This window comes from Triturus cristatus, chromosome 5_2 (assembly GCF_964204655.1).
Source record: "Triturus cristatus chromosome 5_2, aTriCri1.1, whole genome shotgun sequence".
NCBI classification, from domain to species: Eukaryota; Metazoa; Chordata; class Amphibia; order Caudata; family Salamandridae; genus Triturus; species Triturus cristatus.
The window spans coordinates 962,858,590-962,879,848 of NC_140588.1; the positions used below are offsets into that span (position 1 = coordinate 962,858,590).

General features: G+C 43.6%; 1 protein-coding gene across 1 annotated transcript in view; it reads left to right on the forward strand.

Moving 5' to 3' along the window:
* Window positions 1-21,259, forward strand: part of COL4A5 (collagen type IV alpha 5 chain) — a 589,146-nt gene that overhangs the window by 321,329 nt on the left and 246,558 nt on the right. The window contains exons 27-30 of the mRNA XM_085608164.1: window positions 6,573-6,677; window positions 8,053-8,150; window positions 8,651-8,801; window positions 12,162-12,275. Coding sequence (XP_085464290.1) covers window positions 6,573-6,677; window positions 8,053-8,150; window positions 8,651-8,801; window positions 12,162-12,275 — 468 coding nt within the window. The remainder of the gene's footprint in view (window positions 1-6,572; window positions 6,678-8,052; window positions 8,151-8,650; window positions 8,802-12,161; window positions 12,276-21,259) is intronic.

The window sequence follows — 21,259 nt, forward strand, 5'->3', positions numbered from 1 at the left end:
TTGTCATTGTTTAGAGTACCCACTATCAAAGCTTTCATGGAAGGCCTTAAAAGGATAATTCCACCCAGACTGCCACCCTCTCCGGTGTGGAACCTAAACATTGTTCTTACTAGACTCATGGGTCCCCCATTTGAGCCTTTACACAAATGCGAATTACAATTCCTTACATGGAAAGTAGCTTTCCTTGTTGCAGTCACCTCTCTCAGAAGAGTAAGTAAGATCCAGGCTTTAACCATACAAGAACCATTCTTACAAATACATCGTAACAAAGTGGTTCTTAGGACAAATCCAAAATTCCTTCCCAAAGTAATCTCTGCTTTTAATCTTAATCAATCAGTAGAGTTACCAGTGTTTTTCCAAAACCCCGATTCGGTATCGGAAAGAGCTCTTCACACGCTTGACGTCAAAAGAGCTTTACTTTATTACATAGACAGGATTAAAGCCTTTAGAAAGACAAAACAACTGTTTGTAGCTTTCTCTCCACCTCATAAAGGCAACCCCATCTCCAAAGCTGGAATTGCCAGGTGGATAGTCAAATGCATTCAAATATGCTACCAGAAAGCAAAACGCACCTTAACAATTCCCCCTAGAGCACATTCAACACGCAAACTAGGGGCTTTCATGGTATTCTTAGGGAACATTCCCCTAGAAGACATTTGTAAGGCAGCGACATGGTCTACCACACACACCTTCACCAAACACTATTGTGTAGTTGTGCAGGCAAATCAACAAGCTTTTGTAGGCCAGGCTGTTCTTAAGACACTTTTTCAAACCACTGCAACTGATACAGGTGACCACCGCTAGGGGAAACACTGCTGTACAGTCTATGCACTAGAGTGTGAATTCTGCAGCTCATATGCCTCAAACGGAAAATGCTACTTACCAGTATGCATCTGTTCTTGGCATGTAGAGCTGCAGAGATTCACACACCCACCCACCTCCCCAGAACCTGTATCTGTTCCAGTGTTATCTTACTTAGACACAGTCAAATGGACATCTTTTCTGTTTCTACAAACTCCATTTCCCATCATGGCGAAAAACAATCTGAGGACAACAACAAGGTGCAAGCATCTGAGCCCAACACCAGATGGCGATCTATGCACAGAGTGTGAATCTCTGCAGCTCTACATGCCAAAAACAGATGCATACTGGTAAGTAGCATTTTCCTTATTGGTGAATGGTATCATCAACACATATAAAAAGACAATGAGTTATCAATAAACATTTCCCATCCGAAATCTATTCTCAGGGTGGTACAGTACTAAATCCACTATACATACTGTAAGAATACAATACACATCGGGTAATAGATAATCCTTGGCAACCACGAGCAAGCAGTACAGAGTATGTTAGCAATATGGGAGCATTGGTGCCTCACCACTCTAAGCAGAGGTCGACATGGAGGAAATTTCACTTTCATTCCCAGAGGCCTGCCGTGAGCCAGATGGGTCTAGGAAAGCAGGCAACATCCATCCCAGACATCCAGGTCTTCACTCAGTTTGCCATCACTTCTGCACTTTTTCAGTCTCCAATCTTCAGCTACCGCCCATTCGGCCACTCGTGCTCCCAGCGCCCCAAGTTGTGGGCCGTTGTGCCCAACCAGGTGGTAGCAGGGCACCATTTGACAAAGACAAGGAGTAAATGCTAAAATTTCAAAGCCATTTAATTACCTTTTTTGTGGCGGATGCAAGTAATTGGGTCCACCGGACAGGGGAGAGTCACCATCGCCGTTGCTCTCTCTGCCACCCTCAGCCAAAAGGCAATAACTGTTGAGCAGTAACAAGCGAGCTGGAGAAAAGATCCCATCGGGTGGCAGCAACAGGGGCATCAACGGGCCCTAGAAGGGTTTATTCTGTGTAGCATGGACAGTGTTGTATATGTCCGAGGTACAAAGTGAAAGTGCGTTGGCTTGAATCTAGCGTTGCTATAGATGGACTGTACCAGGCCACACATTCTTGCCCACTATGTGTCCTCAAGTTGTAGTCGAAGTTCTTAGCCCCAGGCCGCTCTAGCATGGGTCGGAACATGCAGTCTGTCTGCTGACATGGCCTTGTAGAAGTGTGTGGCCATTTGACGCCCTCCTCCCATCTCCAGCTGGACCTGGAAGGTGTGTGGAGAGGGTAGGGACTCTGGGAAAGAGGTCCAGATTTCTATGCCGATAGCCAAGAGGCGGGCGTGTTAGAGGAAGTGTCCCATTCCCAAATTAAAACTATCTTGTGTGGCTTCAAAGGATTTGAATTGTTTGTTAGGGAATAAAAACTCTAAGGTTTTGCGCCCACCTTCCCGTCAGGAGGACATATCCAGTAAACTTGTGAGAGCCCTAAATGCCGGTAGGTCCCAGAATGTAAACTCCCTGGCATATGGGGCATTTTTCAAGATCAGTTTGAATTTACCTTCCCTCAGCACTGTAGTGTGTTTCACCAGGAGTGGCATGTAACCCTACCCCTCTCCATCCTGCCATCAGAATCTGAGGTAATGTGAAGGTACTAGAGGTGTCAAGTAGCAACTTCTCCCAATTATCCCCCTCTGTGAACCAGTGTGATGCGTGTTTTAGTTGCGAGGCCAGGTAATATTGCTCCAGATTTGGGACTGACAAGCCCCCCTCCGCCAGCGGGTGGAACAGAATGTCTTCAGGAACTCGGGAATGTCCGCCCACCCTTATCAGATAGGAGAGCAGGGTATTCAGTTGACGAAAGACAGCCGCGGGGATACCATCATGCGAGTTGTGGATACAGTAGAGGCAGCGTGGCAGGCGAACCATTTTTTATATGGCCACACGTCTCATGAGGAGAGAGGAAGAGTATTCCAGAATTGAGTGGAGGAGTGGGGGTCTTTGACGATTCTGAGGATATTGTATTGTAAATGGTTCTGAGTAATGTGCGCCACCATCATGCTCAAGTAGTGAAATTAATCGGGCTCTCTTCGAAGAGGTAGGACCGGTAAGGTTGTAGGATCTTGCTGGAAGTAAGATTCTTACTTGTACTCCACACTCCCATTTCTCTTTGCCTTCTATTGGTTGCTCACACCAAGAGCATTTGCATGTGTGTGGGTAATACTCAAATCCATTGAAAGAAGATAAGGGGGTACATCATCACACTGTAGACTGCTCGAAACAAGTCCAAGGTTGGGGGAACCACAATTGTTTTTGCCTGAATGGTCAGAATATAGCAATCTTGCTTGTGTGTCTAATCAAGCCTTGCCCTCTCTGCTCTTGGCCAATGATGGGGCTTCTTCCAAACCAAGTGCAAAGGGTCCGCGATCTAATTGTTATGTTTGATAGTACCATCACTATACCCCACCCCATGTGATCTCAGTCATCACATGTCTGTTCTACCATTTATGTCTTCTCCAGAGCATCCTCTCTGTCCCCTAATTTCCCCAACAGATTGTGTTAGTTCTTGCCACAGTACCATCTTGTCTGGATTACTTCAACAGCATCCTTTCTTGTTTACCTAACACTTTGCTTGACACATTGCAAACATTTCCGAATCATGCAGCAAGGCAAATTTGCTGCCTCAGGTGCAAAGATTTCTACATTGACTTCGTATTAAAGTGAGATCTCATGTTAAACCTCTGTGGGTTACATTCTTCTGCTCATGGCCATGCGCTGCCTGTCCAAGATCTTTCAGTCCTCACTGAGTCCTCACTCAAGGCTCACTGAGGCACTTGAGATCCTCCTCTGTAAACCTCTTGGCTGTCCAACCACCAAAAAGCTTTAAGTACCTGGAAGTAAATCTATCCATATACAGGGCGCTCCCCTCTGGAAATCCCTTCATCAACCAGGGAAAACCAAAGAAGACTCCAGTTCAGAAGGCACCTAAAAAGGTATCCTATTCTCCACTTTATATGGACAGACTGGCAGTCTTAAGCTGGATTTCTGCTTGAACATTTTTAGATCATTTCAGATTCAGTTGTCAACCAACACCATAAAGTGTCACTTATTCTGTCTTTCTCCTTTAATATTGTATGGGGCCGATTCACAGAACTAACTTAAGACAAAATCCTAAACTTACTACTTTTGGTATTCACAGAAGTTAGGATTTTGTCTTAAGTTTGTCTTAAGACAAACTTAAGACAGACTTAAGACAGACTTAAGACAAGCTTAAGACAAACTTAAGACACACTTAAGATTGACTTAAGACAGACTTAAGACAAACTTAAGACAAAATCCTAACTTAAGTCTGTATTAAGCCTGTCTTAAGTCTATCTTAAGTTTGTCTTAAGTCTGTCTTAAAATTGTCTTAAGTCTGTCTTAAGTCTGTCTTAAGTTTGTCTTAAGACAAACTTAAGACAAAATCCTAACTTCTGTGAATACCAAAAGTAGTAAGTTTAGGATTTTGTCTTAAGTTAGTTCTGTGAATCGGGCGCAATGTCTTCTTGAACAAATGTATAGATTTTGCGCTGTTCATTGCCAACGTGGCTGTCACTTCTATGATATAACCACTGTGATGTAGCCATGGTTGTGATGTCTTGCATTCCTCTCCCAGCTCCAGTCGTTCTGAGAGCTGGGAGAGGAATGCTTTACAAGATCTTTAAAGGAATAAATGCATGCGTGAGATGATTGGGGGCTGCATGGAGTGGATGCAGAGGGAGCGCGTTGCCTTGTGGCCCTGCTGGGCTGGAGGGACAAGACCACCCTTGACTTGCAGCATTCAATGACTTCATTTTTGACATCCTGATCAATTCGTAATGATTACATCTGTCATTCCTCATGATTATGGATCATCTTTATTTCATTGCTAACAGTTGACTAGTTGTATTACTAATTACTTTTCAGATGCGGCATCGGTAGCTTAATGTTATTCCGTTATTTATTGCATTCTGCTAGTTAGGTACTTAAGGCTCGCTTGTGATTCTTGATTTTCCTTGTAATTAGTGATTAGTACTTTTTCGGTATTATTTGTTGTTGGTCTTTTATTGTAAACTTCAGTGAAATATTTTGAACTAAATCGTTCATTTTAAAACAATATAAATGCAGCTGCTCCAGCTGGGCCATTCAATCCAAAAAGTGAAATAAATTATTTAGGCCCTGCAGGAGCTCCTTTTTCTAAGGAAATGAAGCTCCTTGTGCAATTTGGAACAAAGAAAATTAAAATGCCCCTCCCCCACTTCGAACCAAAGCTCTTATGGCACCAAGCAAGTAAAGCAAGTCATCACGACCCTTCCCAGAGCAGCTCTCTTGTCTCTTCCATCCAAGCATGTATCCCTTCATCCTTCCGTCCACCCGGTGATATCCACAATTTCACCTTTATATTCTGTCATCCATTGAGTCTTTCATCTGTCATTCAGTCTTTCGACATTCCATCCATCCACCCACCCATCCATATCCAAACCTATGCATACATCTCCAAGCCTAAGCAACCATCCATCCATTGCCCTTTCACTCATCCAACCTTTCAGTTATCCATCCATTCACCCACCCTTTCACTCCATCCATCCTCCCTTTCAATCATCCATCCATCCATCCTTTAACTCAGGCATCCAATCACCCGTCCTTTCACTTATCCTTCCACCCATTCACCCTTTCACTTATCCATCCATCTATGCTTTCACTCATCCATCCAACCATCCATCCTTTTGCTTATCCATCTATCCACCCTTTCATTCCATCCATCCATCTATCTACTCTTTCACTCCACCTATCCTTCCACCCTTTCATTAATCAGTCCATCTTTCTCATTATACACCCACCTTTTCACTCATTCATCCATCCATTTCCCTTCCCTTCCCTTCATTCATCCATTCTTTCACTTATCCAACCACCCTCTTTCACACATCCATTCATTCTCTCACTCATCCATCCTTACAGCCATCTTTTCACTCATTCATTCAACCACCCTTTCACTCACACATCTATCCATCAGTCCTTTCACTTACTGAACCAGCCAACCACCCACTCTTTCACGTTAATTAGAGCCTTTTTTTTCTGCCGAGCTGCAGACAGAAGATGTCCATCAAGAACTTCAACCCCGCTTTAGCTGCTAAAGCGAAAGGGGTGCGTGGCGGGGGAGGGGGATTCACGACGCCCCTGTTGTTGTGACTCAGGTTTTAGGAGTATAGGGAAGGAACTGGGCCGTGGCCCCTTATGCCCTTTCAAGTTTAGATCTTTGAAGACCTACAGCAGCACCGTATGCATGGGTAACGTTTTTGGATGATCTGTCGTCTTTCTCCATGGCTGATCGACTTTCAGTGGGATGCAAGGGACTCAGTCTTGGGGTGCTCTGTGCTCTGGTCAGTCCTTCTGTTAGGAACTCCCAGCAGAAGTGTATGTTACCAGGGCTTGCACTTACTGTTCAAACTGGGCGTCTGGCACTGCTGAACAGTACATTTAATAAGATAGTTGTGGCTCAAACCAGAAGGTAACTGATGACAGAGACATTAGACTGGCACTACTGCTGCTCCATCACGGTAAGACAGAATATTCACAACTTTCCTGAGTGTCCCCAAAACACCGAATGATCTGTTTGTATTTTTAAGCATTGTTTTTTCATTCAATTTTACAAACTGCTCAAAGCTGATGATGCCAAGACCACACAAGCCCCCTCACACTAATGCTTAAATATTTGTCACAGGTGAACCTGGTCAGTCGGGACAACCTGGACTGCCCGGTCTGACTGGTCCAAAAGGTGACGCCGGCGTTCCAGGCATTGGACTTCCAGGCCCCTCTGGTCCTAAAGGTAGGCATCTCTTGATCTAGTTCTCATTAGAGGTGTTTTTCTTGGGTGGATCACACTCAGCACAGAAATAAATATATTCACCTAGATACCTTTAGCACAGGCCATATGCATAACACCGCGTGTTCTCTCAGCACCGGCACGAAAGACACAAGAATGCAATTTGTTACTTAGAAGACTGTTTAAAGAGATGTTTCGTTTGCAATTTAACACTTCCCATTACAACTCTACCAAAGTATACATGTTGCCTTTAGTTTTGCCAAAAATATAATCTCTATAGGGGGTTGATCATGTCAAAATTGTACGGCATTTTTACTGTACTGCCTTAATGTGCTATAGTTTAACAGATGAGGTTGTATCTTTTAAAGTTAATAACTGGCAGTATATTCTCAATAGATGAATATTGGAAACTGCAGTAGACTGCATGGTGGCTCCTGGCACATAGGTCCTGGGGGTGAATTGCTCTGAAGCTGCCATACTCTCCACTGGCTGGCACAGGGTCGAAAGACATGAATACAGTGACAACCATGGAAATAATTAGCGTTCCAAAATTGAATCCTCTTCAGATTGCAGTATCAAGGAGCTTCGTGGGCTTTCTTTAGCGTCTTCATTCCCAGAGTTTTCCCCTCACTTGAGGATCACATCTGGAATGCTACACCCCTCCTTCCCTAGATGCACGTATATCTTTAAAGCGCACTGAAGGCAATAACTTTGGCTCTCGTTTGTTCTTCAGCTTTTTGTGGTTGAAATAAAATATGGAAATTAAACATTTTGCATACCTTTCATGTGTTGAATTTTTGCCTAAGATCTAGTTTTTAGTTGGCCTCAGGTTGAGGCCTACACAATAGGAAGCACCGAGAATTCATCTGAATCCCAATTTTCCTGGAGATTTTAATTAACATCGTCTTAATGTAAACAGACATCTAGAAACAGTTTCAGTGATAAACTCCCAGTTGGCTGAATCCTTCCCTCCAGTGGCAAACTGGCAGTAACGGGCACTTGCATTTGTCGTCTACCAACAATCTGACATTACAAGACGACACGTGTTTCGCAGTATGTGATGCCCCTTTTTCAGAAACATGAAGGCTGCTACAGAGCATAAGTAGTTGTGAAGCATGTAGTGTTCGGTCTTGTTAAAAATGGCTGACAGCTCGCAGCTGGCCCATCTGGTCTGGTTCCCTTAAATTCAAGGGTGTTGTCAGTTCTTCGAAGTGGGCTCATGTCTGTCGAAGAGGTGGGTAGGAGAAAGTTGAACCTGTTGACGCCTTCAGGAAAACCACCAGCAGTCTATTTTCTTGTTATTAGGGTGACTGTATGTGTTTCAGAACAATAATGATTTGTTGGCACACATTTCAATCTTTCATAAACCATGTTCCAGGTTTCCCAGGCCCACCTGGCCCAGCTGGTCCACCGGGTATTTCTGGAAGACCCGGTCAGGATGGTTCTCCGGGTCCACCCGGTTTCCCAGGACAAAAGGTTTGTTTTCATCACTCCTGTAATTTGAAGTCCTTTGAAATGGAAAATTCAGTAGTCTTCATTTTCATTGCTTTTTACATGCACACATAACTCCTTTGACAATGCAGAAGGTATGACTGACGATTAAAATTAGGAACATGAGGCATAGATTTCATATTGGCTCCATATTGATAGATGAGTGGGTTTATAAAAATCATGCCTCACTCCTAATCTATCTAGTCCCCTCGCAAAATTGATCTGGTGTTTATACTTGCTCCATTTGTGCTTTGAAAAGTCACTTTATAATAATCGTATATTATGTAGTTTTGTGTTTTAAACACATAGATGTGAGTTCTAACTTCTTTTCTAGATTTTCTTTTGATCTGTTTAACGATAATGAAAATAACAACAATAAATGTATTTAATCATGAATCAAGAAATAAATTAGATGTTTTAGGCATTATTTTGACATTCATAAATGCTTATTCTTATCGAATACCTGTATTTATTTTACATCTAAGGGTGAAACTGGATATGGCCAACCAGGACAACCTGGTCCACCTGGTCTAGGAGGAGCAAAAGGGGCGCTCGGACCAAAAGGAGATAGTGGGTTTCCAGGAAACCCTGGAGGTCCAGGACGACCAGGATTCGACGGTGTTCCAGGATCAAAAGGTAAATGTTGGCTTCGATGACAACTGGCACAGTGATAATGGCAGCCTTTGCCGTGGTGGGAACCGCTGATTTCAGTAGGTGTTGTATTTAAGGCGGATTGGTTGGGACTGCTCGTGCTAGTGACAATGGGGTAACACAGGTGAATTGTAGTCATGACTGCAAGCGCTCCGGAGTGAATGAAGCCTATCAGGGTTTTTAGTGTGATAAGTGATTGAGCGTGCTAGAAGATATACTTGTGTATCATCCAACGACCCTATGGGCTCTGCTAAAATGCACAGATAATCACAGCAAAGCCAACACGCCACAGGTACGCCATGAAGTGCCTCAACTAAGAAAATAGGAGGGCTATGAGGAACCAATAGAAATCCTGAATATGTTGAGGTTAGGGGGATTTTCACCACAATAAAAACACAAATTTTACTATTTTATGTCGATTTTAGCAGAGGTAAATATGCATTTATGTAACTAAAGGTGAAAGGATCGTGTTATATGTGCAGTCACGTCTTGTCTCCTATAATACTATCTGACTAGGCGTGAGGCTTCTCAAACAGTATGCAACTTTGGAACAAATGGAGGACTTCAATTTCTGGTACTCCTAGTGCTCCTGGTGTTTTTAGCAATCACTCACTGAATGTGAATGATTTTAAAAGAGAACTCAGTGTGTTTGCTAGATTAAGAGCCCATTTGATGACTTTGCGGGAGAGCGCCATACAGAATGTCTGATCTTTCGACAGAAAGCATTTCTCTCTCACAGTTTAATTTTTTTATGGCAATCCTATTAAAAACAAATCAAAGGTCCAACGTTGCACCAGCAAATGTTGATGATGGTTGCCGAAAGGTGAGGTGATCTGTGTTACAATCGCAGATTTTGCACACGTTGCCCTCAGTTCTGAGAATTTTACATATGCTGATACCTCCAGGTGCTGCTCGGAGTACATTGTGCAGGAAAAGCAGTGGGATAGAGGAATGCCACTTGGAAATGAAGGTTGCAAAGATTGTTTCTACCAGTTTTCCCCATTGCACTTGTTCACAACCTGGGACTGGGTGCAAAAACCGACCAGATATTGTATACAATCTGTATTTTACCAGGTAGGTTTTGCACCCACTTCTAACAGTGCTCCCATAATGAAGCTTTAGATTTCAGGTTTTTCTCCGGCTTTACTGCAGTTTTTTTTGCGTTTTATATAGCACAAACTCGATCTGAAGGTATCAGAGCGCTTTACATGAGCACAAGTTGCATTACAGATGGACACATTAATTTTGTTAGGCACGGGGAGATTTTTTGATCTGCCCAGAATCACAGGATGTTGAGCGTCCCAGCCGAGACTTACACCCAGTTCCCCAGCTTCGAGGCCGAATGCGTATGTATTTTATGAACCACCTATGCAATGATGAGTAGTTTCTCAAAATACAGAATCGTAGTGAGTCATGATTCGATCTATCTCATTAATATTAATGAAGTAGGCTCCAAAATAGTAGACCCACTGCTATCGGCTACAATCACAAGGATGGTGGCCTGCTTGGGTCAGGAGACCATCATACTTTTGATTGCTTTTAAATAAAGCAATCTTTTTTTTTAATACCGCCGTTTTTCTTAAAAGAAAAACTAAATGTGCTTTAAAAAAGATTAGAAGTTCAACAAACTTTTTTTAGGAGTAGGTTATGGTCCCAAGGACCACTGCCTACTGCTAAAAATATTTTTGTTAACATTCACAAAGGGGAAGGGGCTTTTAGGGACCCCTTCCCATTTGCCGATGGGGTACCACCTCCTTTGCTGTGGTGGTAAAATATTAGGGGCAGATTTATGAGTCCCTTGCGCCTCATTTACGCCTCCTAAAAGTGGCTGAGTGAAATCTACAAGATTTCACTCAGTCACTGTTGAGCCCATGCTGCGTCAAAACCCTGCGCCTGCTTGAAGCAGGCGTAAGGATTGACGCAGCATTGTGCAGATAGGGCACCCCAGAGCCTTGCTGGAGCTGCGTCGCGCTTGCGACGCAACTCCAGCAATGCGCCACTTTTACGGCACAGATGCGTGACGCATCTGTGCCGTTTTTGCCCCATGGTGCGCCGCATTATAAATGCGGCGCATCCATGATGGCGGAGCTGGGGTGCAAAATAACTGGCGCATCCCTGCTGATATGCAGGGATGCGTCAGTTATTATAAATCTGCCCCTTAATGTTTTGCGACCATGTTTAGGTTATGAAACAATAATACATATCAGGGGAATTGGTATTAGGATGGGACGTTTTTAACATGCCCCTTACAAATACAGGCCCTCATGTATCAAGCAATTTTATTGTTTCATAAAATTAGAGCCTTTCCGACAGCAAAATGGCATTTTTTAATTCATCATATCCAAATAGCGATTCGATAACATGTTACTGAATCTCTCCCAATCTCTAATTGGATTTGGGAATAAATACAGATTCGGTATTTAGAAAGGGTGTGTTGAGGACGTTCCTTCGAGATACTGAATTTGTAAGCCATGTATTAATGTTTTGCGACTGAAATTTGGTCACAAAATATAAATATTTTGCCACTTCTTCAAAAGAGGTGGTAAGCCATTTGCAAATGAGAAGTTCCCATGGTACCCCTTCCCATTTGTGAAGGTTTATAAAAAAGCAGGAAATGGTCTGTGTGACCACTGCTTACTCACAAAAAAGATTTTTGTAATTTTTCTTTTTTTTAAAAATGCATCCTGTTTTCCTTTAAGAAAAATGGGCTGCATTAAAAAAAAATTGCTTTATGTAAACGCAGTCACAGACATGGTGGTCTACTGACCCCAGCAGGTCATTATGCCTGTCATTGTAGCCAATCGTAGTGGGTCACAATTTGCGACCTACCTCATGCATATTAATGAGGGAGGTTGAATTGCTACCCACTAGGAATCTATATTTCGAGAACCAACCTATTAGTACTTAGGTCAGTTCACAAAATGCTAATGGATTCGTTAGAAGTCGATGCGCAAATTGCAACCACTTCTAACAAATCCATTTTTGTACACTGCATTTAAGTAGTCGCAAATTGCAAATTAATATTTGTCACAATTTACAATTCCCTAAATAGAATCTTTGTACATCAGGGTCTTAGATTTGTAATGGTTTCCTAAACCCATGTAAAATTTTCCAAAAACCTTTTCCGAATTGTTAAATGGGTTTAGTACATTTCATAAAGGGGTTTAGTGCTCGCAAACCATCTAATTTACCTAATTTGAAAACGCTAAACCCCTTAGTACATGAGGCTCATAGAGCGGGGTTAGTTTTGCATAATTCTGCATACCAGTGGCACGTACCTAGAACTGCAATGACTCCATGCATGGTTTCACCTTATACATTTATCTGTGTGTTTTTTATTTTCAGGTGATCCTGGTCTGAACGGACAACCTGGGACCGTAGGACCCCCGGGGTTGCCAGGGATCGGGGGCCAAGGTCCCCCTGGCCTTCCTGGTCCACCTGGACCAGTTGGCCCACCAGGTAAAGTGCACCCTATGTTAATGGATGCTGCCTCAGTGTGCAAGGAAGAAAGTAGCCCTTTACAGTAGAAGGAGGCACAATAAGGGAAGTGCAGCAGACCATTCCCTTTCTGACCTTTGTTCCTAGATAATCGCTTAGTAACAAAGACTGTAAGTAATGAATGTAAATTGTCAGTCAATTTGGAATCCTATTAAATTAGTGATAATAAATAAGAGAAAGCAGGTATATCAGTATAACACATTAGTAGTATTATAGATTCATACATGCTTAGAATAGATTGATCCCCTGTGCCTATTAAGAGCTCGCATACTGCTTCTAAAGTGTCTTCCTGCTTGGGAACAGTTTATTGCTTCGTTAATTCCGACTGCCTTGAGATGTTTGCCTAAATATTTAATAGGGTTAGCCACTCATCTAATGATTTGTACACATGCTTCTACCCCAGGGCCAGCATTAAAGGCAATAATCATTTAACCACTCTGGGAAGCCGTGCTATTCATCAAACATTAAAGTGTAAACATTAAATTAAGGGAAGGCGGCCTGGGAGAGCGGCATATGCTGACAGAATCTGGCTGAGCAGCCATCCTGCTGCCGCTCTGTCATTATTCAGAGGCTAGCCATCCAAGCCTGAAGCACCAGGGCTACAAACTGTGAGTTTTGTGGTTTGATTCTCTAGTTCTTTTAGCCACATTTCCACAATTAGTTGCGTTGTTCCAGGGAAATGCACCTTGAAGATGTTAGTGGAGCATATATTGTAATGTTATATGGTAGCAGTGTATTAACCTTTATTGACCTACATTAACGGCAGCGGTGTGTGAAATAATTTTGCAGGTGATGTTTTGCGAACTTAACAAGTGTCACAAAGTTACAAAGTGTATTACTTTTGCAAAACTTGATCTGCCTGCTCAAACTTTAGCAAAAAAAAAAAAAAGTTTTTAATTTTAGTTTTCACACAATAGCATTTTTGATACAAGGAACGTCAGCTGCTAAAACTGGGTGTATGAGGGATTTATATTAGTAAAAGTTTGTTTCATATATTGTGGCTATCATTTTTCACATAAACCTTCATGACTGGGAAGAGAGTTTTCCAATTGGTTTGCTTCGAGTAAGAACCAGGGTGGCCGTCAGGGTTATTAGTCGCCTGTTGTACATGCTGTGGGTGAAATATGGCTAATGTTCGGTGCAGGTAACTGCTCAAATTGTAGTAAAACAATTATTTTTGGAATTATTTCAAGCCCCTTACACTACTGAGCTACAGGGTAGGCTTCATGTTGCATTGTGCTGTTTTACTGCTCACAAATTGTTCATAGCAATTCAAGAGAGAGCGATGCCTCACACAGGAGCCATTCAGAAATACTTGCTGTAAGGGAGGCTCCTTACAAAGTTAGGAACACATAAAGGCCTGGATGGGGAATTAAAAAATGATTCATCAACGATCAATGCCTTATTTTACACTTGTTTTTAAAAGAATGTAGTTTGCTGCCAAAATAAGAACTGTTACAGAATCTAATCTTAATGATAGTAAAAGTGAATGCAATGAATGTGTCTGTGTTAAGGTCACTTATAGGATATTGTCTTTCTAAACTTAATTAAATCAATCAATGTGTGACTTAGTAGCCACCTTACAAAATGGATTGTGAACAAGTATGTAAATCATAAATCAACTAATGTGTTGAAGCGCTGAGGTACAAACTGTTAATTTTGCCAAACAATTTGGATCGTGTTCATATGTTAAAATGTTTTTTTTTTTATTGCAATGTGTTCTGATTTGATTTCCCACTGAAACTAGATCATATAAGGCATTAAAATGCAGTATTCAGAAATGTTAGGAAAATGTACTTGCATGGCACTCACTTTCTGCACAGAATAAATGATTTTAAGTCACGAGCACTGGCACATTTTACATAACAAATCACTTTTTTCTGTTGAGCACGCGGGCACTTTTAGTTTATTAATGGCATGGCAATCACATTATCTGGCACAACACAAAAAATGTATTTTCACCAATTATTATTGCAACAATACAGACCATATCTCACGTTACTTCCCCCACACTGCCCTGTAAAATACATGTCTCATAACTACTTTAATTCCAGTTATATATGCAGTTGGTCTGGTGAAAGTTTGATTTGTGGTCTTATAGTTACGTACAGGCCATTGAATCTAGAGATTGTCTTAAGACGTTTAATTGTGTTCTTCATTAAGATGTGCTTCAGTTTGCACGTATGCAGCTGCTGTGGGTTTAGCGGCATTAGGTGAATCTTTTTCGGACAACAAGCCCCAGTTTATTCTTGTGTAGACATAGAGATGGTTGCCTGAATAGTAGGGATAGCTTTAAATGACCTCTTTTAGTAAACCTAATTTACGTAAAGTGGATCATAATATAATAATGAAGAATCTGAGAGGCAGTTGAGGTATGGCCCTGAGAGACATTCAATTCAATTCAATAATACTTTATTTCGACCTATTTCGGCCATAAAAGTAGCAGTTAAAACACAATACAATAAAATACACAATAAGAGCATCATCAGTTAAAAAAGAAAAATAATTTTTTTTACAGCTAACACCCCAGATTAGTCTAGGCACTGTTTCGAATTAAAAAACTCCTTTTTATCCAGAATGCATGGAGATACTTAGAAAGTGCAAACACAATGTAATCTGCTGTATTAGATTTAAAGACTCTAAGTGCATCTGCATATTTACGAAAACCCAGGTTCCTACATACAGGTATAATCCAATGCTTCCGGGCTCTGCTGTACATGGGACAGAAGAAAAGGATGTGGCATTCATTCTCTAAATCCGTGCTACAGCCAGGGCATTTGGAAACCCCAGAGCTAGACCACTTGTTTGTGAAGCATGCAAGGGAGAGGCAGCCAAACCTCCATTGGATGTATAACTTTCTGGCCAGTACAGGATAAATTACATTTAAATAGTCCTCAAAGGAGTATACAGATTTAAACTCTAAAAATGAATTTACCATAGGACCGATACGTGAGTTATGCAGCCATGCACTGGTGCATCTAGCTCTATGTGACTGGGTAAGCTGTTTTCCTGAGATCTCACTGCAGACAATCGCTGGCTGATGCCACAAATCCACAAGACCCATTAACGTTAATTCCTGTTTGACATAGGAGAGCCAGGGGATGTGCACAGCTTTGCTCAGATTTAATACTTCCTGCAGTTCAGTTCTATATTGTGTGAGTTCAGGGGTTAGCCATAATCTCCTCCAGAATCTGAGGGGTTTAAGAGACAGTTCCTCCTGGATTGGGAGAAGGCCCAGGTCAAGCCGAAGAGGAATAAGGGGGGTACTCTGCTGGAGCATTAGCAGCTGCCTCAAGAATCTATTCTCCGCTTTAGTTAATTCGGGACTCACAACATACCCCCATAGTTCCCCCCCATACAGGGCTGCTGATCTTGCCCTGGTTTTATAAATTTCTAAACCTGGGCTTATGGGCCTATATGATGAGGCATTGTTCATTTTCAAAATTCCACCCGCTGTTTGAGTCAGTTTAAGCTGGGATTTTAAGAGATGAGGCACCCAGGAGAGGTTTTCGCTCAGCGTGACACCTAGATATTGAAAGGTCTGCACTCTCTCAAGCGAAACTGTGTCCAATATAGGAGGGGGTCTGGTGCGTCGTGGGGGATTAAAAATCATGAATTTAGTTTTGTCTACGTTGATTTGTAGACCATGATCAATACAGAATTCATGAAACCCAACCAATGTGCGCTGTATCCCCATGGGTGACTTAGCTAATAAGAGAGTATCGTCGGCGAACATTATTGCCGCGATTTTCTTACCTGCCAGCCTGGGTGCATCGTTGTTTAGGACTGCATCCAGGCGAGAGATCAACCCATTCACGTACAGGCAGAACAAGGTGGGGGCAAGGACACACCCTTGCCTAACTCCCTTGTCTACCGGGAACCTTGCGGACAAAACTCCTCCCCTCGCACACCTGACCTGCGCAAAATTCTGTGTATGCAATCTCACTAATATGTTCAACAGAGCATTAGGTACTCCCAGGTCCCGAAGAACAGCCCACAATTTCCCCCTAGGCACGGTGTCAAATGCTGAACGGAGATCAACGAACACCATATAGAGGCTGCCACCCTCTATAGTGACGGTCTTCCAGTATAGCATAGCTAGGCGGAATAGCTGATCCGTGGTGGATGTTTTACTCCTAAAACCAGCCTGAAAGGGTGACAAAATATTATTCTCATTGATCCACTCTTGCAGGCGATCTAAAATAAGTCGCGCAAATATTTTTTGGGGGACATCAATGAGACTGATAGGTCTGTAATTTGCTGGGAGCAGAGGTGACCCCTTTTTGTAGATAGGTATAATCTCTGCTCCCAGCCACGACCCGGGGACTTCTGCGCCTCGCAAGATGTTATTAAATAGAGCGCACAGATACGGTGCCCAAATCAGGGGCTGGTACTTAAACATATCTCCTGGTAGTTTATCTAAACCTGGGGCTTTGCCCCACATCATTTTTCCCAGGGCAATGATAATATCATCGTGGGTGAAGGCCAAGGTCTCAACCTCATCATCTCCAGGTACAAGAGGATAAAAATGCAGAACATCTAAGTCTGAAGATCCTGCATAGAGAGACTTAAAATGGGATTCCCAAACCCCTGGGTCTAGATTCACTTCTAGAGCATTGCGGGGTTCAGCAGTCCCATTATTTACAATTGCCCTGAATCTCCGCGAATCCTTACTAGTAAGTGCAGAGGCAAGATCGTGCCAGCGCTCCCAGTCCCAGGCAATTTTTGCCTGTTCCATTACTTCATTATAGGAGCGTCTGAGGGCGCGAATAGTTAAACTATCCTTACCATCCTTAATTGCGTTTACCAAATTGGTTTTTGACTTCCTACACGCAGCATTATACCAGGAGGAAGGGCGGGGCACCATAGGTTTATTGGAGGTTACAACTGGATTAAAAATATCGGATAATGTGTCCACCAAATCCTGATGAAGAGTGAGCATGTTCGCAGAGGGAACAGAATGCTCTTCCGCGATCAGGATGTCCCTTGCCTTGGTGAGGAAGGGGAGAATAGTTAGATATAATCTAGGGAGGGCATCCCTCTTATCTTGCAGTTTCGCCCATTTGACACGCCGCCTATTATTAGATAAAACAAGGCCAGGGTCAGATGGCAGTTCGGGTTGTCGCTTTAAAACAAGAGGAGATATCATCTTTAGCGCCAGAGCATTATGATCGCTATCAATCCTGGGCAGTACCTCCAGATCCACGATCTTTGGCCAAAGCCTTGTCTCGACCATAACGTAGTCTAGATGAGATTCGTGATCTTTTTTATTGTACGTGCATCTAGACGGAATGTCCGAGGGTTTCCTACCGTTGACCGCCCTAACTGAATTGTGAAGGGTAAGAGACGTAATCTGTGTAGCTAGTGGGGACCAAGCCTTAGCAGGAGCAGAGTTGCATGGAGGAATTCCCCAGAACTCATCCTCTTCCAACAAGGCTCCCTCGTCCATCCCTGGTAGGGGCTCATAATGGCAGTTGAAATCACCTGCAATTATAAACTGAATCTCCCGATTCAAAGAGTCGAGAAAAGCTGAAAGTTCTCTGATGGTTTGAGATTCCCTAGCCAGTGCTGTGGGGCGGGAATAAACATTGATTAGGGCTAGTTTAAAAGAGGGTTGCCATGTCAGTAAGACACATAAAATGTCAACCGAGTTGGTCTCTATTAATTCTGCTTTGCAACCCAGATGGATACCAACCCACGTGGACAGGCCGCCAGACGGCCTCCCAATGCCTCCCCAAAGTGCCATGGTATTAAAGGCCACGAACCCCAGTCTGTGGGCTCCCTCCCTAGCCCAAGTCTCTTGAAATAAAATCACATCGTAGGTGTCTACAAAGGAGCCCCATTCAGGGCACTTAAGTTTGGTGCTAATTCCCGCCACGTTCCATGATATTATGGACATGTGCTGGACGTGGCTATTGGGTAGAGATGGAAAGACAGTCGAATGGGGTAGACTCTGCGATGGGTTGTGTTCGATGGGGTCCTCAGGAGCAATGGTGTCATTGGCTAGATTTTCTGTGGGGTGTTGCTCATTGAGACTGCAACCAATACTCTCTAGGGAGTGACCAGAGCTAATCCATCCTGGGGGAGAAGGTACCTCCCTGCTACAGGGAAGCATGTTGCCTTCATGAATTGACTCAATCTGGTCGGAAGCCTGAGTCCCGTCTAGCGACCATATCAGTCAGTCCACCTGATCTAACTGGCTATATCTGTTGTAAAGGGGGATAAAAGTGCGGGACAAGGTGTGAGCTTCTTGCCTTGGTTGCCCGACACGCCCCCTTCTGGAATGGGGTACGAGGGACCATTCAGTTTCTTGGCTATCTGCAGATTGACTAGGATAGAAGGAAGAAAGAGGGCATGTTGCAATTTTAGTTTCATGGTGGGAAAATCCACCCCTGCAAATGTACTCCACTGTTTTGGGGTCCCTAAAATTGACTAAGACACAGTCACCTTGTATAGTTTTACGGGTATGCCCTATCCAGCCCACCCTTCTAACCATAATAATCTCGCTGTTGACATGGGGGGGCAAAGGCCTGTGGGTACACAGCCATTGCATCGTCTTATTCTTTAGGGAGATGTAATCTTCTGTGGTGGCTTCACTTATTTCAGGGACACCAGTGAGAACGACCACAAGGGGGCAAGATTCGGGAGGTAAATCAATTGTCAAAAGAGGCCCAAGTACCTCTCCCAGATCTCCCCTTCTTGTCAAACTTCCACTGACACTGCCTTTTGCCACCAGAGCGGATGCTGGAATAATAGGAGCAGAAGGTTGGATGTTAATGGCCCTGGCTTCAGTTTGGAGGGGTGCTGGGTTGACAATATGGGCAGAAGCTGCCTGATCTGTAGTAGGGTGGTTAGACAGTTGCTGAGTGTTTAAATTATTTGAATTGTTTAAGGGTGCAGCTGGGGTTATCCCATCCGGCCTGTTATTGTGGTTGCATTAGCAGGAGCATTGCAATTGTGTATTATTATGGACATTTCCCTGTGCTCCATTGATAATAATCTCAAGCTGTGCCAGGTGAGTTGTTATCCTATCTAACCTAGTGAGAATAGGATCGAGTAGGGTGTGCAACATTGAGTTAAGTTGCAACGATGTTACAACCCCTTCAGTTTGTTGCGGGATGTTGGATGAAGCGCTTGCATCGACCATATCAGTGGGGGGAACTAAGTGCGGGGAGCATAGCTCAAGATCTTCACTTAACCTGATTGGAACTTCGGTGGTTGGATTATCCCGGCGCTTTGAAGTTTTCTTACCCCCAAAATGAATTCTTTTCCCACTAGGAGCTTTAGATTTATTCTTCGAAGGCACTATCAGAGTTTTATCCTTCTTGTTGCGCAGGATAGGGCCTGAGCACGGCGGTGGGGGGAACTAATTTTCGGTGAAGTTGTTAGTTCATCGCAACTCATGGTGTCACTTTGTGGAGTGTCATCAATAAATTGGGTCAGTGGGAGTGCAGATGATTTGGCGCCTGTACAATTAGGAATACCCTCAATGGCTCGGGGAGTACAAACAGAAGCTAAGGGACCCAGAGAAGATCGTCTGGCCTGAGCAAGTTCTTGCGAAACCCTTCGTTCCATAAGGACTATGCCCTGGTCTATCACTGAGTTAGCTCTGATGATAAAGTTATCTAGGGTGCCCGTGAGATTATCATTGCGAGCAGGAATCCTGCCCGTTTTAGAGGCCATTGCGCTAAGCTCAGAGTATGGGGGAAACAATTACGTTGGAACGTTAAAGTACCCGCAGCTATGACAAGCAATGCCTAACACCCACTGTGCCCACTAAACTCTAACAACCCGCGTACAATACAACAGTATGGATGTAAAGCCCAAATCAAACCTGCACCCAAGTCCGTGAATGAAAGGGACGTGGCCCGGTCCGGACTCTTGCGGGCTCGAACGGGCTACAACGAGCGAGGCGTGGCGTCGGAGTGACCAGCGGGAAGAGGAGCAGGTGAGCTGGATTAACGGAGCGCAATGCTCCCAGGTCCTTGCAGTCCCGTTGTGTTAGGCAGTCCAAGGGCCCCACAAGCAGCGTAGCGTCCTGGGCAGAGAGAGCAAAAGGAAGACCCACAGGAGACATTCACTAACAGCCTGTGGCAATGACACCAGCTGCATCCTCAAACCTCAGCGGTGTCCATTACTGACCGATGTGGCCATCCCTAAGCCCCTGCTTAGTAGAAGGAAATTAGAAGGGAGTAAAACAAGGTTCTCTAAAGTCGGTCCCGGAGGGTGCCAGACTTTTAAGATAACCACATTTGTCTAAATGGGGATATGCTTCAATACTGGCATAGATCTGGCCCTCTTGCACCAACTTTTGGAGAAGCCTGGAGGAAGGTGATGCAGGGCATTCCTGCTGCATTGGTGCACACTGCTAATGCACGCTTCACTGATGCTTCGGTAGGGTAAAGAGTCCATGCAGAGCCGGGAGCCACACAGTTGACGAAGAGGCAAGTGCAGTAAAAAGTCTTTATTTAGATCCCCTCCCCGGCCACTGTTGGTCAACTGTTTGTATAGTCCTAGCAGGGCTACCACGGCATTCTGGTATTATTTATCCTATGCCTACTCCTGGGTGGGAAAAGGGCTGCAACCCCCTTTACAAAAGCCCCTTGGCTATGCAGTAGTTCCTGCTTGAGTATTGAAGAGGTGGTTCTGCGCTACTGCGGATCCTTGATGATTCAGTGATGCCTCTGCTTGTCTCCTATAGGGTGGTAGGCCTAGCCATTGTAGCTAATCAGGTTCCACAGGTAACCACATTTTAAGTCCTGTTGCGCGTGCACTTGTGTACATTTTCACCAGGTCGACTGTAAATTAAAGAGCTACAATAAAAAGTAATTTATTGAATGCAGGGAATGGGGCGGTCAAGGTTTGACTCGGTCTGAATTGTGTCTTAAAAATATTTGTAATCAAGGAGCACTTGGCCACTTTGTTCAATGAAACAGATCTTCTTT